Raw genomic sequence first — 27,294 nt, forward strand, 5'->3', positions numbered from 1 at the left:
TGGAGCGCAGGGCGTCCCCACGTTGGACAGCCAGGACCAAGAGCACAGCGTAGGGGCGGCGCGACTGGCGAAGCACGACGCGGCGAGGCAAGGACCGAAAGAGCAATAGTGCCCCCACGTACCCGCCCCCTGCCAGGACTCAAGATGGCGCCCGCTCGGGCCCGGCAGGGGGCGGAGCGCGCAGGCTCGCGAGAGCGCCGCCATCTCGCGCGGCTTGGGCACGCGCGGTTTTTGGTCTCGCGAGGCGAGCGGCGCGGCAGGGCGCGCGGGAACCTGCCGGGAGGCACCGTGCCGGGGTGGCCGCGCGCTGCCTCGCGCCTGACGGCCCGGCGGGCGGCCATGCCGGCTGAGAACGTGGAGAGCAGAGGCGGTGAGAGCGCGGGGCAGCAGCGGGCGAGAGCCGCCGCGGCGGAGGTGGGGGGGGCTCCCCTGGTTAGCAGTGCTCTCGTTTCAGAACCACTGGGAGCGGCGATGGGGGAACAGGCGGAGGCGGCAGTGATCACTCCGGCCATGCTGGAGGAAGAGGAGCAGCTGGAGGCGGCGGGGCTGGAGAAGGAACGACAGATGATGGAAAGGGTGAGGAGTGGTGTGCTGGGGCTCCGGGGGGCTCTCCGGGCGGTTCGGTTTGTCGAGGCCTGAGCGCCGTGCCTCTGCGCCGTTAGCCCGCGCGGCGGGGGCTTGTGGGTCGAGTGTCGTGCAGCGCCTTGGGTTTCAAAACAAACAAGCGTGAGAGGCCGTTCAGTGCCGTGTACGGCTGCTGTGATTCGCAAGAGCCTTTCATCATCTGAGGGAGGCTCCCTTTTTCATTTTAAAGACTAAGGGTGGAATCTTGCAGTCAGTAGGATGCCTGCTGCATTTTATACGCATTTAAGTTTGTAACGAGAAATTACCTCTGCTTTTTGTCGTTCCGAGCCTAAAAGTCCAAGAGACGGTGCTGATTTCACAGGGGCAGTCAAGTTCACATTCTTCTGTCTTTCTATCTGAAGTATTAAAAGCGAGGTTTTTGTTTGTGTTTTCTGTATGCTTGTGTTACACTTGTTTTCCTCTTTTTTTGCACCTTATTTTATGAAAAACACTCCCACTAAACAAACAACGTGATTAAAGCTCTGCTTGACACTTGTGTGAATGCCATTTATACTTTACAGAAATACGCCTTTTCTTTGGTAGCAGGTAATGTTCAGGCGTCAGGGAAAAAGGCTGCCCTAAAAAGCCTAGCCGAAAATGGGGTTTTTGCCAGGCGCTCACCTTGGTTTCTGTCCTGCATCTTCCTTGCACACAGCTGTGCAGGAACTTTGAAGCTGAGGGGAGCAAGCTGCTTGAGCTGCCACTGCTATCAGTATAGATGTATTTGAAGTCATCCTGAGAATCGATGTTTGATTTGTGTACTTCAGTTTGCTTATTTGACAGTAAGTAGAGTGCTTGAGGGAAGAGGTACATACTTAACGAAAATCACAGAATGTCAGGAGCTAGAAGGGACCTCGAAATAACATAATCATTGTTAAATTTAATTTCTTGCTCTGAATGTTCTTAGATGTTAATATTGAGCATTGCTTGATATTAACCAGTGTGTTTCAGAGGGAGAATGTGAAAATGTGATCCTTCTTAACCTTTGTCGATAGAAATTATCAAGGTACCAGACTGCTGTATAAGTCATGTATTTTAGGCATAAGGAAATGTCAGCTTCAAAGAGCTCTTCTCTTAAATGCTCTTTTGGGAATTGTGAAGAACTAATGTTATTTTTCAAAATACTTGAGAACTCCGTGTCTGGGATTTTTTCCTGTCTTTCAGACTGCTCTCATTTTCCCCTTTTCTGTTAATGATGTAGCTTCGTAGTCAACTCCCAGGAGACTGATATCTTAAAAATGGACATATTAGTCAAAGGGCATTAAAAACGCCATTTTCCAGGGCTTGGAACCAATTTTGGTTACTTTTTCTGTTTTCGTTAAGGAAAATTGTTGAGAGAGATCTTCCTCTCAGCGATAGCTATCTGCTAAGTACTGTTTGTGGAAAATAAAGGTGTGATTTCTGGGGGAGATAAACATGCATTCTTTTTTCCGTCACACAGTTTGTTCCGTGATTCAGCTAATACCGTTTCCCCCTGCTAATGTTTAGTTTCAGAAGATTCCATAGCCTTTATGTCTTAAAGCATCCTTCCCAACGTGTTTCTTTTGAAAGTTATGCAGAGATAAGTATCTTGTAAAGCTTTGCGTCTTGGCCCTCTGGAGTTTCTCTTGGAGATGCTAATTCATACCTTTTCACTTGTTTGATATCTTAATCTAACAGGTAATGTCAGATGAATGCAGAGGTGCATTATTCTGTAAATGCTTTTTTTTAGTCTTTCGGGGCATCTTGATATGCTTTTTAAAGAGTAATTTGCAAACTTCTAAATGACCTTCCTCGACAAATTCGACAGAAGCTACTTTAAAAAGCATGTGTGGATTTTGCAAATGAAGCAAGCAGAAGTTACTATTTTCATATTGGGAATTGACTTCTGTAAATTAGGCTTGATAGTTTTGTAGCTGTCTGACTCTTGTTTATAATGGAAAATTGTTCAACATTGTGCAAATGGCATATGGAGAAGTCCCAGCTATTACTTGGGAAGCTGCAGAATTTTGCCAGATTGGACTTCCACTAATCCAGTTTTGCAGGCTGCAAATAGATTTAATTCTACATAAATCTGTAACTCGGAGTTGAGACAACTTTGAGCTCTTTAATGCCTTGTGCTACTGCCCTGGAGGCCTGCGTGTTGCAGAGCTCTGTTTACATAAGCAAGTGAGCAGAACCCTCAGTCGGTTTCATACAGGTAGATGTGAGTCCTTGAAAAGTCATTGTGACTGGAAGGGGCACGTTGTATGTGTGTGAGACTGTGCTATTTTGAGCCTAGCTGGGGTATTTTAGTGAGAGAAATGACATTATAGCCTGTGAAAAGGAAACAGTACTTGTGTCTGCTTCACTCATAGGCTTGCTGAGATGTATGAAAACAAGAACACAAACATAGAGTTGCTCTCTGGCTTTGGCTGCTTGCATTTCTCTACCTGACTTGCTGTCTGTGTAACTAATCCCTCTGCTTCCTAACTCCCCATGCCGATTCTCCAAACTCACCTTGAACGTAAGGCAAAATTTGGGATAAGGTAGAGGTGTGGAAGGGAGGTGGAAGGGTGGCTGGGAGCCCCTCCTGGGAACTCTGGTTTCTGGGAGGGGTGTTGTGGTTTTGTATTACTTTTTAACTTGTATATTTCTGTATATATTGTAAATACTTGCTTGTATATTGTGCTAAGATGTAAATATAATCTCCATTCTAATTTCCAGCTTGGCTGAGTCTAATCTGGGTGATTTTCTTAATGTGGGGGGTGGGTAACACTCAAACAGTCAGAGAGACCATTGCAGTTATTGTGTAGACAAACCCTTTGGTATGTGAGAAGCATTAACTGAAGCATGCGTAAGTGCTTGATGTGTTTGTGTTGATCAGGCTCGAACTTCTTGGGAGAGAGAGTCAAGTGAAATACGCTATAAGAGGCTTCAACATTTACTTGAAAAAAGCAACATCTATTCCAAATTCTTGCTAACCAAAATGGAGCAGCAGCAGTTGGAGGTAGGTGTGTGATTGTCTGCAGTAGAGATTCTTAAGATGGGTTGCCATCTGGGTTGTTGTTGTGGTTTTTTTTGCCATCCAGTTGTTTGAAATAAAGTAAAAATGCTGTTAAGATTGCAATAATATGACAATTTACTGAAACTGTCACCCAGGAACTTGGTGCTTTATGAGATATTTGGAATTTTTTCTACAAATTAGTAGAGGAATCAGGCTGTTATGAATATGAGGTGGAGTTTAAAATCACAATGTAAAAGTGGCTCAAATTTTCTGTTGTTCTGAATGTTAGGAAGAGAAAATTATTTGAAGTAGGAAACAAAGTTTAAGGAATGTGAAAAACTTGGAGGAAGGACAAAGAATGCAAGAATTGACAAGTCAAGTTATACATCCTATTAATATTAATTATTGGAGGCTGAGGATGAGGCATCTTCAGGATGCTACTGTAGGTCTCCCTCAAAAATCTATAAATTCCACTGACTGAAGGCCATGTTGTCTCCAGACCAGAGCTTCCATAAAATTCCATGTTTCCTTTTTTTTAATATATTCTCTGCTGAATTCCTATCTAGTTTTCTTTATTTTACCTTTATGGAGAGGTTTGTGAGAGTGGCCACTTGAGAAGAATCTTAGGAAAAGCTTCAGGGCAACAATGTTCTTGGAAAGGTAACACTGGCAAACTGCAGGAACTTGCTTTCAAAAATACTTATCTAGCTATTGGCTTGAATTCGTGGTTACTGCATTGATGGAATGTGTGTTTCAGTACTGAGTCTTGCTCTATTCTAGGCTTCATTTGCATTCAGAAAACAGAAATGGTAGATGGAATGAAAAACCTTAAATCCAAGACATGAAAGCACTTTTCCTTAAAGACATTAAAGGCTACTTAATGTATTCTGTTCTGCAGAGAATAGCAGTGGTAATATGTAGAAGTTAAAGGTGGAAGACTTAGTGCAGTAGATGTGGTTTTGAAGGGTTGCCAATCAAATATTTTTGTTAAGAATTTTTCTAAATTGCTGTATTGAAATGTTTAAAGCATTCACTGACAAACGGTTCAGAGCAGTTGCACTTTATTGTCCAAGTTTTCCTTTATAATTTTAAACTGTGTTAGAATAGAGGCTGTCATTCAGATTTGCAAAAATGTCTGCAGAGTACAAAGAACTCTACATTACCAAAGTATTCTATGCCTTACCACTTACCCCTGTAAGTACCCCTGTGGGTGTTACTGAAATATAACTATGTGGTTTAATGGGATTTTTTTAGGAACAGAGGAGGAAAGAGAAGTTAGAAAAAAAGAGAGAGATGATGTTAAAATCTGCCAAGGTAAGATTAGTTATTTTATGCAACTTTTACTCAAAGTTTGACGTATTAGGGCTAAAAAGATGATCAAGGGAACGGAACATGTCTTTTATGAGGAAAGGCTAAAAGACTTGGGGCTGTTTAGTATGGAGAAGACTGAGAGGGGACCTTATTAATGTTTACAGATATCCAAAGGGTGGGTGTCAAGAAGAGGCCAGTCTTTTCAGTGACGCCTTCTGATAGGATGAGGAGCAGTGGGCACAAAATGCAACAAAGGACGTTCCAACTCAACATGAGAAAAAACTTCTGTACTGTAAGGGTGGTGGAGCACTGGAACTGGCTGCCCAGAGAGATTGTGGAATCTCCTTCGCTAGAGACTTTCAAGACCTGACCTATCTGGACATGTTCCTGGGTGACCTACCCTAGGTGGTCCTACTCTGGCAGGGAGGTTGGCCTCAATGATCTCTGGAGGTCTCTTCCAGCCACTACCATTCTATGATTTTTATGTTACAACAACAATTTTGATCAAGTAAACTAAATAAGTTAACCAGTATTTGAGTTGTAGGATCTGTTATACTCTTACTGTAATCATGATAAGACTGTTTAAAAGTGCTTTAAAATTGCATACTATGACAGTCATATTAAGGAGACGTTTCTGCCTAATTTATGCTAGAGAAAATGGTTTGAATTTATCTTGATTTTTTTTTCCAGTTTAGCAATTATTAAAGGTCCCAAATAAAGTAAATAAAAAAGTGGGAACTTTTTTACTGTATTTTTTAAAACTACTTACTAGTGTTTCAAGGATAGCTTTCAAAGACAATAGTGTGAAGCAGATGATATTGTTCTATCTGTGTAATGATAATTAGAGGTGCATAATGTGATGAATCTCTTCCTACCTTTACTTACTAGGGTCAAAATCCAGTTGATGGCAAAGAGGAGAAGACAGGTAATGTGTTTGTCTTTGTGGTGTTTATATTTTGTTGAATGTTTGATGTGTTGTATAAACTCCAATATTGCCCCCTAGGTGCAAAAAAGAAGAGGGGGAGAGAAGATGGAACATACAACATCTCAGAAATTATGTCCAAGGAGGTAGGCCATAACTATAAATTGGCTTGTTTTGTTTTTTTGTAGCACAAGTTTTAACCAATGAGGCAGTTGCTGTGTTGCATCTGTGTTTTAGCACAATGCATTCTTGTACATTGCCATCACAGATTTTCAACAGCAAACTAGCCTGTAACATACGTTTTTCTTCCAACAAAGGCCTGTGTAACAAGCAGTGTTGCCAAATCTGTAGAAATCAGATGGAATGTCTCTTAAAATCTTTGTGGAAGCAAACTGTGAAGAGACTTCACCACCAGTTGAATTTTTAGTTACTCTTTGTTGCTGGAATACGTTCTCTGGTGCGTGGTCTTGTAAGATTATTGATGTTGTATGGAATGCTTTTTGAAGTATGTCCAGAAGCTTCAGTTCATTGATACGATGAAATACAAACTGTAGTAGACCTTAAGATTAAAGCATGTAAACATTAATTTTTCATTTTTCTTTTTTCCAGGAGATATTGTCAGTAGCAAAAAAAAGTAAAGTGGAAAATGAGGTATGCTGCTGTATATCACTGAAGTTTAAGTGTGTTGAGCCCAAAAGAAGGGAGGGCTTTTTATTCTTCATAGCATATCTTTAAACTTTTCCTGTAAATGAACATCTTTCTTTGTGATGCTAGAGTATTGAATTAGAATTTTCAAATGTTACGAGTTGACATTTATGTATGTGATAGTAATTAATTCTAAAATGAAATTCTGCTACAGAGTTGATGGTAACTCCAAATAAGACTTCCTGTGAGGGACTGCGTTACTCCACTGCACATTAAGACTGATGTAAATTGGGTGAAATTATGTCTTAGCTAGGCTTTCATGTGCACTCCATTTGTCAAATGTTAATTGAACTTCCCTCAATAGGATGAAAGCTCTTCTAACAACCTATGCCCAGAAGACCTGCAAAGAAATGGAGACTCAAATAGTGTCATTAAGGATAGATTGTGTCAAGCTGTCCGACACAGTGCCAAGCAATTCCTTGATCCTGTACGGAAATTTAATGGACAACCAGTGCCTTTTCAACAGCCCAAGATTTTTACCGGAGGTGTAATGAGGTGGTACCAGGTGGAAGGCATGGAGTGGCTAAGGGTATGGAGTGATGTTTGATAAAATTGCCTCTGTTGCTGTTTGGAAATGGAGAAATGGAGGGGGAGAGATACTAGAAGTCTGTGATAATGGGTGCTGCAAGAAAAGTGAGGAAAAGACAATTATTTATGATTTCTTATGATATAAGAATATGGTGTGATGAAAAAATTCTGAAGCAGCAGCAGATAGCGTTTCAGTTTTTGTGTTTGTAAACATTTCTTTCTTTTTTCTAGTTGGTGTTCTCTCTCATCCCTTTATTTTCTTGTTCATCTCAATTGTCTTTTCAGCCGCTCCTTAAAAATACTTTATGAAGGCAGAAGGACTATGCCTGCTACCAAGGGTCAGCTGTAATATTTCTCCCTCTCAGCTTGGGTACCTAGCCTATAGATTTTTAAAGAGACGATACGTTGCAGGCCTGACAGGGATGAGTTTCCAGTCCCTGCAACTTGAAGTCTATGTAGTAATATCAACACAGTGATTTTTAAAATGTTTTGCCTTCAGCATTTGAAATAAACTAAAGAAACTTTCCATTAAAAGTCCCCAAATGCATATTTCACTTCTGTTATTCTTGGGTTTTTTTTTGCTTGCAAGCCAAATTAGAACTACTTTTCTTATTAACTGTCAGAGCCAGACAGAACTTTTTTTCATTCTGCCTCTGATCTTGTATTTCCCCTAGGTTTTGCTGGTGTGTTTTTGGTTTTGGGGTTTTTTTTTCATTTTCTTCTTCACAGGGATATGTCTTCGTTTTAATAGGCATAGTCTGATCTCACAAATGAATGCCAGTAAATTAATTTTTCTGTCACTGAAACATCCATAGGGAAGGCAGGCATATTCAAGGAGAGGGAGAAACAGCTTCCTTGGTCTCTTAGTTATAATGACCTTGTATGAGTCTTCATGAATAGTGGAGTAGCCAAAGAATTTTTTCTAGTTTGTCTTTCTGCTCTTTTGTGAGAGGTTTTCACAAGGAACTTTTGCTGGAGCAGTTGGATGTGTTGGCCAGGTTTGCACCTTTTACCTGTGGTGAAGTAGCTGTGCCTATGGGAGCTACTTGAACAGATAAAGTTGAAACATGTGCACAGGAACTTGGTTTTTAAGAGAGGAGAACTAAGTGAGTTCTTTGGAGGTGAGATAGTAAAAATATGGGTACTGTGAGCTGTACTTAGAGTTGAGGTGCTGTTTCCTGTAACTAGTTTACATCCTTTGGTGCTGTTCAGGCATTTAATTGGCAAGAAGCACATATACCTACACGTGAATGTCTGAGTTTTACAAGATGCTTGTTATTATTTTCATCATGGGGAAATCTGTGATTAAAAAAAAAGCGTAGTAGAGAGTCTCTACAGGTGTTATGTTCCTGAAAATGTCTGTTCTTAGGATGTGTTGGCTGTTTTGCATATACATTTGGTTTTTTTTCCTTCTGTGTATGCAGATGCTTTGGGAAAATGGTATCAACGGCATTTTAGCTGATGAAATGGGATTGGGGAAGACCATCCAGTGTATTGCAACAATAGCACTGATGGTGGAGCGAGGAGTCCCTGGTCCATTCTTAGTATGTGGTCCTCTGTCTACTCTTCCAAATTGGATGTCTGAATTCAAGAGATTTACTCCAGAGGTAAAAAAAATAATTTTTTTCTTCTTTACATTTAAAAACCCCAAAATTTAATTCTTACTCTAGTTATTTACCTTGAAACTTTCTCTACATAGCATATCAGTTGAATTGTAGTTGTTTGTCATGGTTACTGTGCAGTGACTTGCTATGTATTTACAGCCTTCTTATAAACAGAAGTAAATATCTTTGCTGTCTTCTGTTTAGGTTTAAATAAGTTTAGTTCACCTAAGTTCAAAACCTGGTGGTGTTTTGGTTTGGTTTTTTTTTTCAGATTCCGCTAATGCTCTATCATGGAACTCAACAGGAACGTCGTAAACTGGTTCGTAAAATTCACGGACGACATGGTTCACTGCAAATCCATCCTGTGGTCATTACTTCCTTTGAAATAGCAATGCGAGACAGAAGTGCCCTGCAGGTATCTAAACTATTCCGAAAGCCCGAGAATGGTGGAATGCCTCATCACTGATAGCAGTACAGTTAAAAAAAGTGCTGCATGATGCCTGTTCAGTAATATACTGCATTCACTTCCATTTCCTTGGTGGCAGCCTGTCTGGAATTTTAGGCTTAAAAAATTCTTGAAACAGAACAATATCTGTATCTGTGATTCATTACCTCTTTGTAGGTGATGGTGAGGGAGGTTTGGAGTAAAACTTGTGCTTAAGTATATAAATGTAATGGTTAACATCAGATTGATTGTTTCAGCAATCGCCTAAGCTTTTTAAATGCAGTCACCATGAAGCAGATGCATGGCTTTAACTGTTCAAACAGTTAAACACTCAGCTCATCTAACAAAGTGAGAAACAACTGTAACAGGCACATCAGGCAGTCTTACTGTAATCATAGAATTGTTAGGTTGGAAAAGACCTTTAAGATCAAGTCCGATCATTAACCTAGCCCTGCCAATCCACTACTAAACCATGTCCCCAAGCACCACATCTGCAAGTGAGGTGACTCAATCACTTCCCCGCACAGCCTGTTTCACAGTTTGACAATCTTGTCAGTGAAGAAATTTTTCCTAGTATCACATCTAAACCTACCCTGATGCCACTTGAGGCCATTTCTGCTTGTCCTATGGCATGTTACTTGGTAGAGGAAACAGACTCCCACTTTGCTGCAACCTCCTTTCAAAGAATTGTAGAGAGCCTTAAGGTCTCCCTTCATCCTCCTTCTCTCTGGGTTGAGCAACTCTAGTTCACTCAGCTACTCCTTGTAAGACTTGTTCTCCATACCCTTCACCAGCTTTGTTGCCCTTCTTTGAGTATGCTTCAGCTATCTTGTAGTGATGGCCCCAAAATTGAACACAGTATTCGAAGTGCAGCCTCACCAGTGCCAAGTACAGGAGGACAATCACTTCTAGTCCTGCTGGCCATACTATTCCTGATAAAAGCCAGGATGCTGTTTGCCTTTTTGACCACCTGAGCTGTCTCTTGTTCGTCTGCTTATTTACCAATACCCCAAAGTCACTTCCACTGGGCAGCTTTCCAGCCATTCTTCCTCAAGTCTGTAGCCTTGCTCAGTATGTGGCCTTCTTGAACCTCATACCATAGACCTCAGCCCATCAATTCAGCCTGTCCAGATACCTCTGTGGATCCTTCCTACCCTCAAGTAGATCAGCATTCTCACGCAGCTTGGTGTCATCTGCAGACCCCTCGTCCTTTAGTGCAGGGGTCCTCAAACGTTTTAAACAGGGGGACAGTTCACTGTCCCTCACACACTGTTGGGGGCTGGACTATAGTTTGGAAAAAAATGAATTAGTTCCTATGCACACTGCACGTATTTTATTTGTAGTAGTGCACAAAAAAACAGGAAAAAGAAAGCAATATTTAAAAAGAAGAACAATTGTAATCAACAAAAACAAATAGTATTTCAGTGTGAACTATGAGCCTGCTGTTGGCTAATGAGATGGTCAGTGTTAGGTTCCATATTTCTCACTGCTAGTCATAGCAAGTGATGCAGGTGTTCATCAGTTAGTCTGGATATTATTGGAGATTTCAGGTGTTTCATTTGGGAAGAAGTCTGCTCACAGACATAGATGCTGCCAAAGATAGTTGCGATTTTGAGTGTGTGGTTCCTGAGATTATGATATGTCTCTGAGGGGAGAGATGCATAGAAATAAATAAGGCTGCTTTAGAAATAAGTATGGCTGCTTTATTTGAATGCATCTTTCAGCGAGTCACAAGTCTGTAGTTTGGCAAATTCCATTTGGTAAATGAGATCTAGAGTTTCATTGTCGACAGAAAATGGGTTCCGGAAAAGCTGTATGTCCTGTTCATGGAGACAAAGGTCTTTAAATCTAATTTGAAACTACTTTTGCAACATTTTTAGTACATCCATACATGTTTTGTGTGAGAATGCAGCTGCTGGTTTTTCTGCAGACAGGTTTTGGGTTGTGGGGGGATGGCAGAAGTTTTCCTCCTTTACTTGGTTAATGAGCAGGTCTAATTTGATTGGAAATGCTCACATGTGAATACGTATCACAGATGAGCTTCCCCTTTCTTTGAAGTTGGACATCGAAATTGTGGAGTAGCTCCGTTACATCTGTCAGAAACGCAAGGTGCCATTTCTATTCTGCATCTTTGAGCTCTGGTACTTCTTTGTTTTTAGAAAGCATAAAATCATAAACCTGTAGAAGTAAGTCATAAAATTGTTTCAACACTCTTCCTCCACTCAGCCAAGGGACTTCTGTGTGGTACAGAATATCTTCATAGGCAACATTTAGCTCAGACAGAAATTCCTGAAACTGTCTGTGGTTTAGTGCATGAGCTCTAATGAAGTTAACACCGGAAACCACAATTTTCATGACAGAGTCCAGTTTCAGTGATTTACAACACAGTGCTTGTTGGTGGATGATGTAATGTGTATCTGTTGAATATGAATGGTTGCATTTGTCCATCTCTTTGTTAATGTGTGCAGACACTCCTTTCATGGACCCTACCATGCTAGGAGCGCCATCAGTTGTCACACTGAATAGTTTACCCCAGTTCAGCTCCAAATCATAGAATCATAGAATCATAGAATCAACCAGGTTGGAAGAGACCTCCAAGATCATCGAGTCCAACCTATTACCCAGCCCTAGCCAGTCAACTAGACCATGTCACTGAGTGCCTCATCCAGTCTTTTCTTGAAGACCCCCAGGGACGGTGCCTCCACCACCTCCCTGGGCAGCCCATTCCAATGGGAAATCACTCTCTCTGTGAAAAACTTCTTCCTAACATCCAGCCTATACCTACCCTGGCACAACTTGAGACTGTGTCCCCTTGTTCTATTGCTGGTTACCTGGGAGAAGAGGCCAACCCCCACCTGGCTACAATGTCCCTTCAGGTAGTTGTAGACAGTAATAAGATCACCCCTGAGCCTCCTCTTCTCCAGGCTAAACAGGCCCAGCTCCCTCAACCTCTCCTCATAGGATTTGTGTTCCAGGCCCCTCACCAGCTTCGTTGCCCTTCTCTGGACATGTTCCAGTACCTCAACATCTTTCTTGAATTGAGGGGCCCAGAACTGGACACAGTACTCAAGGTGTGGCCTGACCAGTGCTGAGTACAGGGGAAGAATAACCTCCCTTGTCCTACTGGCCACACTGTTCCTGATGCAGGCCAGGATGCCATTGGCTCTCTTGGCCACCTGGGCACATAGTTTGGCAAACTTTCTTATGGATATCCTCTCCTGTAGTTATTCTTTTGGTGCTTTTCAGTGTAGCAAGCTCCTCTGTGACTTTGAAAGAATCATTTGTCCCATGACTGAAAATCAGAAGCTGTGCAGAATCATGAACATCATTGCTTTCGTCGAGTGCCAAGGAGAAATAGCAAAGTTTTTTTGAGGAGTTTTGCAACTGCGGATTCAAATTTCCCCCATTTCTTCAATCCTTCGTGTAATTGTGGGTCCTGAAAGACTCACTGTACTAAATAAATCTACCTTCTTTGGACACATCTCTTTGACAACGTTTGTGGTGGCGCAGTTTGTAGCCAAGAGGCGCCCCATGGAGGGGGCAGGTTGAGGACGAGGCGCTGGTTCCAGCCCAGTCCTGGCGGGTGCCTGGGGGCTGCAGAGGCTGGCACGCAGATTAAGTGGCAGGAAGTCATCTGCAGCTGCTTGGTTTCCCCTCCAATCCCCAGCGGGGTGTTCTGTAAATACTGGGGGGCTGTATCCGGCCCACGGGCCGTAGTTTGAGGACCCCTGTTTTAGTGTTTTGTATTTTGTCTGACTCCTGTTTTGATGGAGTGATGCTATGATTTGCTGAAATATTTTTTCTTTTTGTAGCACTGCTTCTGGAAATACCTGATAGTAGATGAAGGTCACAGGATTAAAAATATGAACTGCCGCCTTATCAGAGAATTGAAACGATTTAATGCAGACAATAAACTCCTGTTGACTGGTACTCCTCTGCAAAACAACTTAGCGGAGCTTTGGTCTTTGCTTAACTTCCTGTTGCCAGATGTGTTTGATGATTTGAAAAGGTAGGTTCTGAACTGATAGTAGAAGCTATTCCCCTTTGTTCTGTTTGGGCACTATTGTGACTTTAGTAATTATACTTGCATCAGCATTTGAAGAGCTAGTTTATGATATGGTTGTTACTTTGATATGATTATTTGGTGATAAAAGCCTTGGAATGTGTCTTGCCTTCACAGTTGTTTAGAAAATAAGGAAGTAATTATCAGCTCTATGGATAGTGGAAGCTAAACTCTAAGCTAAGACATGAGTATTGGAGGAAGAGACGTTTGTCTAATACGGGCCTGGTGTTATTTGAGATTCTCTAAGGTGCTGGAGAAAGTTGTGTGAGGCTGGTGGACAATGGAACCCATAGGAGATGGATCATTTCCTGAAGCAGTAGGGGTTTAGGTGAAAGAAAGCAGTCTGTAGACTCATTTTGCCAAAGCAGTTTATAGACTTGTTTTTAAAAATGCTATAGTGTACATTGAATATAACATATAGTGAATAAGCCAACTAATGTAAGTATTTTTACCCATTATTTAAAACCTCAAGCATTTGAATTGACAGATACATTGCAGAAATACTTTCTATTAGCCTCTGTTCATGATGGATATTAGTGCTTTGTCTTTCTTAAAATCACAGGATAAGAGAAAACCAGCAAACTTTAATAATAATTAATATCCATAAAGTAACCTATTCTTTTTTTTTTCTTTTTTAATAGCTTTGAATCTTGGTTTGATATTACCAGCATTACAGAAACTGCTGAAGATATTATTGCAAAAGAAAGGGAGCAAAATATCTTGCATATGCTACATCAGGTTTTTACTTACTCTTCACGTTGTTTGTTCTCGTGTTTATTTCTAAAATTGACCATTTTTACAAAGTGTGTCAAAGTCTAATTTGTGAAGCTGAATTCTGGGCATGAGACTTTTACTGGGACATTTCTGAACTTAGAATTGTTGAGTTTTTGTTTTTTTTTTTTCACCTTTATGGCACCTCAAAATGCTGAAAGGAGCAATATACCTCTTTGATAATGACTTCTTGAAATTCCTGGAATTCAGTTTAGTCAAACTTGTTTGCCGTTGATTGCCTCTGATTGCCAGAAGGTATACTTAGGATATTTTCTTGACAGGTGACTTTGAGAGAATTTATGCAACTTCTATGTTTTGAATGGAACACCTTTTAAGAAACTAGTTCTATAATGTCCCTGTCTTCAAAATTAAACACTTGAAACTTACTAAAGGAGAGTGTGTGGAAGTAAATGCTTACAAAATTAAACATTTTCTCACCATAAGCTGATGATGAGAGATGAATTGTATCTCCTGGATATGATTGTCAATGACAGTTTATGATTTATTGTGGTTAAGGAAGATTCTTGAGCTTTCTGAAAATGACTTGGTTTAGGAAGTAGAACCACTAAAATGAGCTGTATCAAAATCACTTTCATAGAATGAAAATTATTTTAAAGATCTGTAGTAATTAGTATTGCACCCCTATTCAAGATTTTTCAGATGACAATGAATGTGTTTGAACACACGTATTACCAGCACATGTGTAAAAGTTTTGGCACAGACACCCATATTAAAAAAATAAATATGGAGCTCTGCACTTGAACTCCTTTGTATTAAATTGTCAAAATAGCATTACGTCAGTAGACCTATTACTGTGCATGTGTATTTGTTTTTAAACTATCCACAGTGAGAGCTTTGAGTAATTACAACACATCTCCTCAATCTCAGATTCTGACACCATTCTTACTGAGAAGACTAAAGTCTGATGTTGCTCTTGAGGTTCCTCCTAAACGAGAAGTTGTGGTATACGCGCCACTAACAAAAAAGCAAGAAACTTTCTACACCGCCATTGTAAATCGCACCATTAAGAAACTGCTCGGAAATAATGAGGTATCTACTGATAATAGATATTAAAATTGTACTTGCTATTAACAGTTTATAGGAAAAAACATTTTGGTATTGCTTCATTACTGTTGTAACAACCCACTTTAGCTTAGGTTTTTAGTCTGATCATTTTATTACCTATTCCAATGATTGTTTCTGTGACTGGCCTCATTGGCAGTGAACTAATACAGTAGGAGTCTAAATGCATTCTTGATTACTTGTAGCTTGGGGCAAAAAGAAGCAGTTTTTGTAAAGTTGATAGTTTATGCTGGAAAATCAGGAAGATATTAATGCCATTTTTAAATATGTAGAAGTTTTCCAAAGCTACAATTACAGACATTTAAAACATGGACTGCACTTTCTACTCAGCAAAACCTGCAGCTATTGACTCTTAAGTATTGCATGATGGGTATCACTGAAACTTCTTCTGAGTACTGACAGCTCTTAAGTCATCATAGACTGTCAAATCTAGATCTGTCTGCTCTTGTTGGCAAGGTTATGTTTTCTCACAGGAAGAAGTAGTGGAGGTGAGTCCTACAGGCCGACCAAAACGCCGTAGTCGAAAAGTGGTTGATTATTGTGAAGACCATAATGGTTCACCTGACGATTTGGAAAAACTCATCAGCAAAATACAAGAGGAAGTAGAAAAAGAGAGGTACCTGCCCTAAAATGCCATGGTGTTTATTACTACTGGTTCCCTCCTTAGTTTACTTCCAGATCTTTGCTTACTGAAGTTGATCCAGAGGAACTACATCTTGTAATCTGATATTCTTGTAGCTGTATGATTTGTTTCTTTGTTTTTACCTTATATTGGTCCATTATTAGGTTTTACTGTCACTCACCAACTCAGAGGTCTAGTTAACTACAAGATGCTTACTTCTAGACCTGTGGCCTTTGTAGGATCTAGCAATAAAATTGCTTCTGGAGTCCCTGGTTTCGTTAGTCACAGTCTTAGGTCCTGTGATGATAGTTCTGTTGGATATTTGGCCTTTTTATGGATTATCTGGTGTGAAATATTATTCCTTTGGACTGTTAAAACATTTTGATAGTGAAGAATTGTGGTTTCATCAAAACTTCAAGGTCTAACATGGTGTTGGATCTAACCAGAGCAAAGCTGCTTCATCTTAGTTATTTGGTAGTTGAAATTTCATTGTAATAGCTTAGGTCCTGGTTACAGGTAGCAAGGATAGCTAAGAGGTTTTGTAGACTTTGCAAGGCTCAGGCTAACATTTTGCTTCTAGTGTCCAGTTATGTTTTAAAGTGTATCTTTTACTGGCTCAAATACAGGACAAAAGATAGTGCTGCTCTGCTACAACTTACTCCTAGGTTTTTGCTGGAGTTACTCAGAAATACTTGAAGCAAAGTGTGGGCTCAAGGCTGGAGGAAAGGGAAGAGCACTTTTCTTGCTATATTTTGTCAAATATACAGGAGAAGCTGAGGCCTGGAACCTGAATGCCAATACAGTTACTGCTGTTTTGGTTGACAGGTATTAGTTACTTTCTGGTGATGAAGATCAAAGTTAAGGTTCAGGACTGAGGGAGTTGAGGCATCATGTTCACTTCTGGTTTTGGCAAAGTCTGTTGGTGGCTCTGAATTTGTAGCAAGTCTCTTTAACTTGAAAAAAACAGGTTAATCTTCAGTTATTTTGCTAGGTTTTTATTGTAGACCAGTGTACTTTGCAAGGACAGTTAAATATGTGTTTGTGTTAGTTTTATGGGATGCGTGGATCCTTTTATGTTGGAGAAGGTGCTTAGATGTGGAACAGCTAAATAGCTGTATTCCTTGTGAGTCCTGCGATGTGAACATGAAGACAAAATGAGGTAGCTGATTTTGGAATAGCTTATGTGTTGTTCCTCAGGAGATATGACCATTTGTTCTAGGGAAAGCATGCTTCTGTTCCTTATCAGCTAGGTGACTTGTATAAGCGTTTTTTTTCTGCTACTTACTACAGAGTGCTCTGTTGTGTTTTAAACCAATAAATAATGGCAAACTTGTGCCTTCAGTGCCTAGTGCTGCACCAGAAGACGATTATTTTTTTACAATAGTTTTACTAACTATGAGGGATTTTGAAGACATTTGACACAACATGTGAATCCATTGCTTGATTTTCTTCTATTTTTTTTCTTGTCTTCAGTATCTATAGCATAATAAGGTGACACTTTGTGTATTGATAAGATGATGTATCTTTTCAAGGCCTGTGGTAGATATGAGTGTTCCCATGGATTCAGAGGTGAACCTTAAGCTGCAGAATATTATGATGTTACTGAGGAAATGTTGCAATCACCCCTATCTTATTGAATATCCTTTGGACCCTGCCACACAACAATTTAAGGTACATATTTTTAGAGGATTACAAGAAGAATTATTCTACACATTAAGAAGCGATAGACTGTGAGCCTATGGCAGTAAAGAATGAACTTCTCGATATACCTGACATACACTTCTCCACTGAATTCCAGCAGTGCATTGAATCATTATTTGAACCTTCCTGCTGCAGCAGTAGCTGCAGGCACAAGTGCAGCTTCTGTGCCCGTTTATCTTTTTTGTGTAGTGATGCTGTAGTGTTCACAATTGTGATAGTGTTTATCTGCTAGGAACAAAGTTACTCAATTCAAATTCTGTTTACTTAAGGTGTTTTAGGATTTTTCTCAAACTTTGCTCACCAAAGGTTAATTTTCAAAACAAAAAAAATCTGCCCTTAGTGAAGTGTTGATGACACAAATTGTGCATGCTGCAGGAGTGGTGGCAGCTTTTTAGTGTGAGGTGCTGAAGGGCTGAAGAGAGTCCTCTGCTCAGAGAATATATCATCCTTTCTTCTTAAGAGCGGAAAAAAATATGTCACAAAGACTAGGTAGTAATTTGATCTACACAAAGCCTGATAATAGAGGAAAGCATGAAATAATTTGAATTGAAAGAATCTTGAACAACTGGAGGTTGCTTGCACATTCTTAAATGTAGGCTTGTGGGCATGTGTAGTCATGTTTCTGTTTAGTGAGTGATAGCAGATTCAGCTGCACTCAGGATCAAGCTGTTGACGTTTACTTACGTAAAGTCAGTGCATAAAAAGGAGGTAGCCCAATCTGGATGATGAGGGGGAATGAATTAATGTGTAGAACGCAGACTGTTTGACAGTTTACACCACTTGAAGGAAAATGGATTAGGAGTTACTGAAGTGGCTGCTGTATGGCTTAGAACTGAGAAATTTCTATATACCTGCTCTTACCCTTTAGCAAGAATTAGATCTAACAGACTATCTTGAGCAAAAGAGCGGTCTAAAGCAGCAGCATTAATACTACTGTCAACTTCTGTCACTAAGCTGATGTGTAATAACTTGCTCAGCAGTGCTTGCTTGTGTCCAGTAGGTGGAAGCCTTATGTGTTAATGGCAAGCTGGGGGAGAAACAAAAGCAGTTTTTCATGTGGAAAAATGAAAATTATTTCTCCTTCCAGAAGTGAGATGTAAACTTAACTTTTTTGAAAACTATTTTATTAAATTAAATGGTGAGGTTTGATTTAATTTCGTTATGCAAGGGGTGGAACCTTTAAAGATTCCTTCCAAAGCAAAGCATAGTATGATTCTATGATCATGATTTAACTGATTGAATGTAGTTTGCTAAAATTACTGCTGCTTCAGTTTAAGAGTTTCTGTGACAACCTTTCAGACAGCTTTTGGTGTTTCTGAGTCAGGGAAGAGTCTGGTATCCTTTCCTCCTAACATGATTCCCTCTCCTCTGTTGTAAGGTTGATGAAGATTTAGTGAAGAACTCAGGCAAGTTTCTACTTTTGGACCGGATGCTTCCAGAATTGAAAAAGAGAGGTCATAAGGTAAAGCTTATGATATGGCAGGGGAACAGGACACAGGTAGTTGTCTCTTTATGACCAAAAAATGGTACTAAGGATTCTTTCTGATTTTGGTAGGTGTTGCTGTTCTCACAAATGACTATGATGCTTGACATTTTGATGGATTATTGCTATCTGAGAGACTTCAAATTTAGTCGTTTGGATGGCTCTATGTCTTATTCAGAGAGAGAAGAGAATGTAAGTACATGTACATGCCCTTTGAGCCTGTTAGCAAAGTCTGTTTGTTCCTGCAGCACTGGGATATGATTTGTTGCAGCATTTAGCCTTTAATAGGCAAAAGACAGTTATACTGAAAAGTGACATCCTGGGTGCCACATTACTACCTGCAGCTCAAATACTGAAGCAACATAATGTGTTGCTAACCAGTACCTTGAGGGTATGCATAGAATGGTGAGCCTCCTGTGCTCTGTTGCCCAGGTGTGAAGTGCTTTGTGTACTTAGGTTGTGCTGGTTCCAGTTTTGCTCCTACGTGTGTTACTTTCTAGTATCCAGATTGTGATGCCAGCATCTGGGAGCATACTGCATAATGCCAAAAAAAGTAAACTTCTGGGAAACGAAGTTCTGTACTTAGTGGGACATTTGGACCTTCAGCCTCAGATTGCATGTGGATTTGTTGCAGCACTCTCTTATGTTCTTGGATGCTTTTAACACTTTCAGATAACCACAACATGTCTTTCTACTGAAGCATACATTTACAACAAAGAGAAGCCATTAAGGGTGGTGCAGTTTTGAAGAGGGAGAGGTATGCAGGGTGGCTGGGAGTTAGTCAACTTGGCATCAGTATTTTAGATTGTTGCTTGTGTCAAGAAGTTTTAGACTGCCAGCTTAGACTGGATGATAGATTGCAGATAGAGATGAATGCGATTTGGATTGTGTGTTCTTATGGTCATATCTTCTGTGTGTTAGACAACTGGGATCATTAGATAAAAACCCCTACAATTGCTTCAGTTTTTTGGCTTGTCCCAAATGCATGCAGTGTTTCTTAAAGCCTTAGTTTGGCTTCTGACAGTGTATGCTGTATTTTATCTGTGTTCATATTTTTAAACACAGACCTCTCAAAACATTAGCTGTATTGTGTTTGATCACCTGATGTTTGTTAATAGATTAATTCTCTTCCAGATGCGTCAGTTCAATACTGACCCTGAAGTCTTCCTGTTCTTAGTGAGTACAAGAGCTGGAGGCTTGGGCATTAACTTAACTGCAGCAGACACAGTTATCATCTACGATAGCGACTGGGTATGTTGACAGACATAACATAATGATATGTGTCATAAAACTTTTGCTGTCACTGCTGTATAGGTTGCTTCCGTAACTTCAATGAGATGTTACATGAAGATCATAGTATGTAGTGTATGCAAGTATATTATATATGAAATATAGAGCCTTCTTTGAAAAGTCTCAGTTTATTGAATACAGTATTACAGGTGATTTCCAAAACTAGCCTGTTTGCCTGAGTTACACCAGAAGCAGGCTGATTTTTCCTTGAAGATGCTGAAGAAGTGTTTCCTTCATTTGATTTCTTAAGTTTGAATGTAGTCAGACAGTCTACAGGTTCCTTGTTTCCAACAGCTGCTGTGTTTAATACCAGTGACTTGGAACCTGTGTTTTAGATAGTTAGTGAGTCTGAAGTCTAGGAAGAAGATGGATGTGAAAGGAAATGACTGATGACCTCACTGTCTACTATTTGCATGACTAGTCAGCTTCAGGAGAACTAAAGCAGCCTCAGAAATGGCTGCAAAGGTTTTTAGTCCCTTTTTTACCCTCCAACAAAAGGAATCAACCCACACTTAGAGCTAAATTTGTGGCACAAAAAGTGTTCATCCATTGAAACTTGCAGCACTTAGTGTAGAAACAGTCTTAAGCTGATTGAGTGACTCTGGCTGTGCAGCTACAACAGCAGAGCTTGGCATAGGCAGGTTTGAGTAAGAGATGTATCATGACCAATTGATCAGCTTATGGCTTTGTCTCTGACTCTGAGAAGTCACTATTGAAAATGCTGCTTGTGGCATGCCTCTTAAAATGATATAATGATGTGCAACTAAGTTGTTTCTTTATCCGCTCAGAACCCCCAGTCAGATTTGCAGGCCCAAGACAGGTGTCATAGAATTGGCCAAACAAAGCCGGTTGTTGTTTATCGTCTTGTGACAGCGAATACTATTGACCAGAAGATTGTGGAGAGAGCTGCTGCCAAGAGGAAACTGGAGAAGCTGATTATCCACAGAAGTAAGTATCTTTCTCTTAAAATTTCCTCTAAGTACATGTGGCTTCCTTGAATCTCAGTAGAGAACTCTTACCTGCACTGTTTAGTAAAATGCAAAAAGCGTTGTCCAGCAATTGGCTATATAGCCTTGCTTTTCAAAGTGCAGTCTTAGACATGTTGCAGATAACTTCTCAAGAAAACTTAAAGGAAAGCACTTTGGAAGCTTTTGATTGGACAAAGACCCTATCTGAAAGAAATACAGATAACAGGACACAATAAGAATGCTGGTCTTGTTGATGTCTTTTCAGCAAGATGATTTTTTTTAACCTAATTGTTTTTAGACTTCTTGTGTGGAGAATGTTGGGGACTGATGACAAGTCTGAGTAGATTATCTTAAAATCAAACTATAAAAAAATGAATATAAGTGGAAGAATGGATTAAAAACTTACTGCTTGCAGTTTAGTTTACAACAATTCTTCATTTCGTATCATAGAATGATGTGGGCTGGAAGGGACCTTAAAGGATCATCTAGTTCCAACCTCTCTGCTATGAACAAGAGTGACACCTACTAGACCAAGTTGGTCAAGGCTCCATCCAGTGTGGCTTTGAATGCTTCAGATGTGGAGCCTCTGTAACTTCTCTGGGCAATCTTTTCCAGTGCCTTACAACCCTCATGGTGAAGAGCTTTTTCTAGTGCCTAATTAAACCTATCTTCTTCCAGTTTGAAGCTCTTGTCCTGTCACTACATGCCTTTGTAAAAAGTCCCTCTCCAACTCTTTCCAATACTGGAAAGCTATAGTAAGGTCTCACCCGGACACTTTTCTTCTCCAAGCTGAACAACTCCAACTCTCTCAGCCTGTCTTTGTAGGGTAGATGCTCCAGCCCTCTGTTCATCTTTGTGATCCTCATGTGGACCTCTTCTAACAGTTCAAGGTCTTTATTGTACTTGGGGTTCCTGATCTTAATGTGGGGTCTCATGAGAGTGGAGTAGACCTTCTGACCATGTGTCTCTTTGGATGCAGACCTGGATTTGGTTGATTTTCTGTGCTGCAAGCATACATATAGGACTTACATTGAGCTTCTCATCAGCCATCGCCCCCAAGTCCTTCTCAGGACTGCTTTGTATTCATTCTCCACCCAGCCTTCATTTGTGCTTGAGATTTGCTGCGACTCCAGTGCAGAACCTTGCGTTTGGCTTTGTTGAACTTCATGGTACTGGCATTGGCCCGTCTCTAAGCCTGTCAAGGTCCTTCTGGATGGCATCTCATCTCTTCCCTCCACACAGCTTGGTCTTGTTGGCAGATTTGCTGAGAGTGCTCTTGATCCCGCTGTGCATGTTGCTGACAAAGATGTTAAACAGCACCACTCCCAATACCAACATCTGAGCAACATCACTTGTCACTTATTTCTATGTATACATCAAGACATCATTCTTGGAGTGCAGTCATCAAGCTAGTTCCTTATCCACCGAGTGGTCCACCCATCAAATTCATATCTTTCCAACTTGGAGACCAGAATATCGTGAGGGACAGTGTCAAAATAATTTGGAGAAGTAAAATTGTAGGTAGAAGATGTCACTTGCTCTTCCTTGTTAGCCTGTCATAGATAAAGCCACGAGGTCTATCAGGCATGATTTGCCCTTGCTGAAGCTACGTTGGCTGCCATCAACCACCTACTTGTTTTTCATGTGCCTTTGGAGAGTTTCCAGGAGGATCTGCTCCATAATCCTGCTGGGCACAGAGGTGAAACTGTCTGGCTTGTAGTTCGCTGACATTTGGAGCAATATGTGTACCTAATGACACTTTCAGCAACAGTGATCTTGTGTGCAGCTTGGTGATTCTTGTTGCATTCATAATTATCTAGCTGTTCGTACTCAAATCTTTTGAAGGTGATTGAGTTGAACTATTTGTTTTGGGGGAAATTTGTCTTTTTAAATGTTACAGAAATGCTGCTTTGCTTCCTTAGCTTACTCTGTGGTACTTGGACAGTAGCTCACTAGCATTTCCAACTAGGCTCACTTGAAAAAACACAGTAATTCTTGTAACTTGGCATGTGCCTCTGACAATACTTAGCCTTTCATTAAACTTTAAAGAAGTTTATGAAGTTGTTGTGGTATATTGTATATTAACGGGTAAAAAAAGGCATTTTCTTGAAGGGAGAAAAGCAACACCTGTAACTATCTACTGCACAGTGTTCTGCTTGTGATCATAAGCTGTGATTTGCTGCTTTTTTTTTTTGGAGGATGTTAGCTGTTAATTTGTTAGAGGATTCCTTTATCCTAGCTTTACCCTTTGTAATCTATTTGCCACTGTCTTGCTGTGATTGCCACGACTGCTCTCTGACTCTGTAGGCAGCATGTTGACGACCCATTTAAGTAAGAAATACTTAGTTTTTAACAATTTCATCATGATCCAACCTAAAGTTAAAACTGAAATGCCAAGATGAGCACATGAAACAGGCTCAAATAGTAGGTGACTGATGTATACTAAAGTTGTTATGGGAACTGGGATGAGTACTGAATGGAAGCATCATCTTGAGTCATACATGCCTTCAGTTTTGCGTTAAGCTGAGTATTTATCTCGGTAACTATTGGTGAATCATCTCTAAATCTTGCAGTTTAGGTAGAGATAGCCCCTCCAGGAACCTTTAGATCCACTGTGTATATGTAAAAGTGATGTATTGAATGCTGTACTTTTTGAGTATCTCAAAAAGTGTTGGAAGGTTAGGGGAGTGAATAAGGGATACCACAAAGCCACCTTTCAGTGGTGTCTAACCACATCGGGTGTGTACAGTACAAGTACTGGAGCTTAAGAACTGGAGTTTGCCAATCAATGCCTTTTTTTTGGCTTAAGCCCTGTATTACTTTTTTTTTTGTGTGTTTCTGTTTCATTGAAGAAAGATGCCTAGGAAGCCATATGAGAACCAGTGTGTTCTTAGCTAAATTAGATGTGAGGAAGTGATGGATGTAAATTTCTATTTGAATGTTAAGCACTTTATAGGGTTTTCTGTATTTTCATCTGTCACTGTTACTGCAACCCAAGACCTGTACAGAAATAATTCAGTGCCACAGAACTTGTGAAACTGAAAACTGAAAAAGAGAGACTGCATCACTAAATAGTGCATGGCAGGACCTTTATCCTGTGTGTCACAGAGATGTTTCATAGTATAGTATCATAGTATCATCAGGGTTGGATGTTATTAAGGAAGAGAATCCTACTGGTCTTGAACTTGCATCATATTTGCACTTCACAGAGGAACAGTCAGTCTTTGGAGGGAGATGGGAAAAGGTGTAGGCAGCACGTCAGAAACCAAGATAAAGGAAAGAAAAGTAGTGAGAGTGATGAAAGGGCTCAGTGAAGACCCATTAATAAAATGGGTACATGTGTTGGTAAAAATGGAGGAAACTTGGCACAGAACCATAGGCCTTCTCTATCTCTGAGGTGTGCAAGACTAAACTTCACTTCTGTGCTCAGTGTTAAGAAGTAGTCCTGTATATATATTTTTTTAAATACTTAGGCTGACATCCAGGTCCGTGTGTTGATAGGCATTAGCATAGTCTCTTGAAGAAACCAAACTGTCAGATGTATCATTTAGTCATGTTTGTCTGTCTTGTCCTTTAAACTGAGGGATGCAAACCACATCTAGTTCCTATCCTGTGGTTAATACTGCTTGCTTTGTTTCAACCAGCTTACAATACAAAGGGAACAAACTTCAGCATCCATCACTTAACTTTATTTAGACTGTTTTTACTGTAAGTAGAGCTAACGGCTTTTCCGCTTTGTGTGCGCGTGTGTGCATGTTGAATTGGTGTTTCAGTCAGTTCTTCTGCATACTACATCTAGAAGGTGAAAGGCATGCATGCAAACTCTTCATCACTTTTTTTTCACCAGTTAGGCTCTTAGCATAAGATGTGTTTACCTGAGGGCTAAACCAGTGAAATATAGCATTTGGTTCTGGTGTGCATGAGCAATTTGTTTGATGTGTGCATTCAGCACTGATTTAACAATTTACACAATTTGTCTCTGTGTACCGTCTTAATTTTTTTCATTTATTACAGATCAGTTTAAAGGTGGCAGATCTGGTCTAGCACAGTCAAAGAGCTGCCTGGACCCTCAGGAATTAATAGAATTGCTGAAATCCAGAGACTATGAGAGGTATGCAGATTTCATATTTTTCTTGGACTGTGAGTTTTAACTTGCAGCTTGCAAGCAGCTGTCAAAAACTTTCTTGTCTTGTGGTGTGATCTATGGATCTTCATAGTGGAAAGAATGTCCTGGGGGTTCTGCTTTGTGGGAAAACTGACTTCTTTGCAATACTAACTGCAACTTGCTTTTGTCTATATTAATAGAGATGTTTCTTCCTCAACAGGGAGGTTAAAGGATCTAAAGAAAAAGTAATCAGTGATAAAGATTTAGAGTTACTCCTGGATAGAAGTGATCTTATTGGTAAGTCACACTTTTGTCCTGTTGTTTTTGCTTTTCCTGTTCAACAGTAAATTCACTTTTTAAAAAACATTCTTTTAGCTGCACAAAGCTGCCATAGCTCACTTCCTTGCAGCTACATTGTACATCTGAAGGAGGACTGCTTTGGCCCTTTTGCTGACATTTCCAATAAGGTTTAGAATCAGAATTGTCAGCTGGGGAGAGAAACCTTCAAGGCATTGAGTCCAACCATTAATTTGATGAAGAAATAACAGAACTTAACTGAAAATATTACCAAGAATTATGCATAGTGTGCCTTGAGTGTACTATGAGAGAAAAATGTAGATTAGGAGGTGTTCTGCAAAGACATTTTCCTTGTAAGTTTCTGTAAATGATCAAACAAAAAATTATTCTTAGAAAATATTTTTTAGCAAACTTGTTTAAAAGGTTGTTTTGCTACTGTCATAATGCAAAATATAGTATAACATTTTCTTTGGGGGAAAATGAGCTCTTCAGAGTTAGCATGGCTTGTCAACTGACCAAATGTTTTCTTTTTATTTTTTAATTAATTTTTGAGTTTTTCTACAAAATGATGCACTTGTAACATGGTTTGTCTATACAAATCTATACAGACTGTGAAACAAACTGATTGCTCCTTTGGAGAAGGAGGCATTTATTTTGTGCTGTTAGTGTGCATCATATTTAGAATGGCTGCTTATAGAGAGATAATAGTCTAGTATTATGTACTGACTACAGTCAACTGCTGTTAGTGCTTTAGAAACTGAAATGTTGCCTTTGACCACTGTAAATCATAATTAAATACTTTTTCATTAGCTTTATATTCACTGGAAGGGGGCAACATGTAGACTGCAGGTGCTAGGAGAGCAAGATGCAGACCTCTGAACTTCAGAAGAGAATATTGCTTAGCAGAACTGCTATTTTCTGTTCTATAACTTCACTAAACAGGTTTATTGTACTGTTTTCTTGTCAGGAAAATGAGATTTGTTCAAGTAGATTGTAAAACTCTGTATTTCTGCAGAGTTAGCCAGAGGGTGTGGGTTTTTTGTTTTTAATTAAAGTACATAACCCAAAACTTTTCAAGCACAAAGTTTTAGTTGCAGTCCTTTGAAGGAGCAAAATTATTTTATCAACTTGCTTTCCAAATACAAATAAAAATATATACAAGCTTTATGTCTGCAATAGTAAAGTTGCAGACACCTCAGCTGTTATTTTTGATCTCCGTTTTGTTCTAATCCTAGATCAAATGAAGACCTCTGAAAAAACGAAAAAGGAAAAAGTAGGTGTTTTCAGGGTCTTGGAAGAATCGTCGGATTCCAATGCAGAATGTGTGTTTTAATGTGCAGACATGGCCTGTACTCTTACAGGACAAACATATGCCTGACATCAGATCTTCAGAGGTGTTACTTGCACTGGTCCTTTGTGCTAATTTTTCTTTAAGACTTTGTTCAAATCCCTCGTGTTCTTCCAATTAATTCTGACATGTTCTACAGTACAATGCAAGTGATAGTTTCCTGTTGTGGCTTTGGTAGGCTCTTAAAAAGAATTAAATGAGCATATTTCATACTTGAGGCTAATGCTTGTAAAGGCTGGTAAAAACAAAACCAAAACAAGACAGACAAACTTCCTGTGGAAGTCCTAAACAACTTTTTTTCATTTGATGTTAGTTACAGTTTTATTTGGAAGGGAAAGAACATGTGCCTTTGTTACAGCCAATTATGTAGCTTCTGGGTTTTAACTTCTGCAAATTATTTTGATTAAATGTTTGGTTTACCTTAAAAGTGCAAGGTTTTTAGCATTACTTGTTAAATAA

The 27,294-nt window shown here is 39.8% G+C and overlaps 1 protein-coding gene across 3 annotated transcripts; it reads left to right on the forward strand.

Moving 5' to 3' along the window:
• The first annotated feature begins 226 nt into the window (after positions 1-226).
• HELLS (helicase, lymphoid specific) lies at positions 227-27,262 on the forward strand. 3 transcript variants are annotated; one of them, XM_064144851.1, is made up of 22 exons: positions 236-370; positions 455-576; positions 3,470-3,592; positions 4,844-4,903; positions 5,789-5,825; positions 5,904-5,968; positions 6,432-6,473; positions 6,832-7,056; positions 8,480-8,662; positions 8,931-9,074; positions 12,917-13,113; positions 13,809-13,905; positions 14,827-14,988; positions 15,495-15,637; positions 17,176-17,314; positions 18,723-18,806; positions 18,900-19,019; positions 19,962-20,078; positions 20,906-21,065; positions 25,100-25,196; positions 25,411-25,487; positions 26,723-27,262. In XM_064144851.1, the coding sequence occupies exons 1-22, from the start codon at positions 340-342 to the stop codon at positions 26,818-26,820; spliced, it is 2,523 nt and encodes an 840-aa protein (XP_064000921.1). In that variant the 5' UTR covers positions 236-339; the 3' UTR covers positions 26,821-27,262. The 3 variants fall into 3 exon arrangements, with proteins under 3 accessions (XP_064000922.1, XP_064000921.1, XP_064000923.1); XM_064144852.1 differs by lacking the exons at positions 25,411-25,487; positions 26,723-27,262 and adding an exon at positions 24,730-24,793 and having other exon boundaries at positions 227-370; positions 25,100-25,191; XM_064144853.1 differs by lacking the exons at positions 236-370; positions 455-576 and adding an exon at positions 2,563-3,109.
• Positions 27,263-27,294: the final 32 nt, after the last annotated feature.

Source organism: Pogoniulus pusillus, chromosome 6 (genome assembly GCF_015220805.1).
Source record: "Pogoniulus pusillus isolate bPogPus1 chromosome 6, bPogPus1.pri, whole genome shotgun sequence".
Classification (NCBI taxonomy): domain Eukaryota; kingdom Metazoa; phylum Chordata; class Aves; order Piciformes; family Lybiidae; genus Pogoniulus; species Pogoniulus pusillus.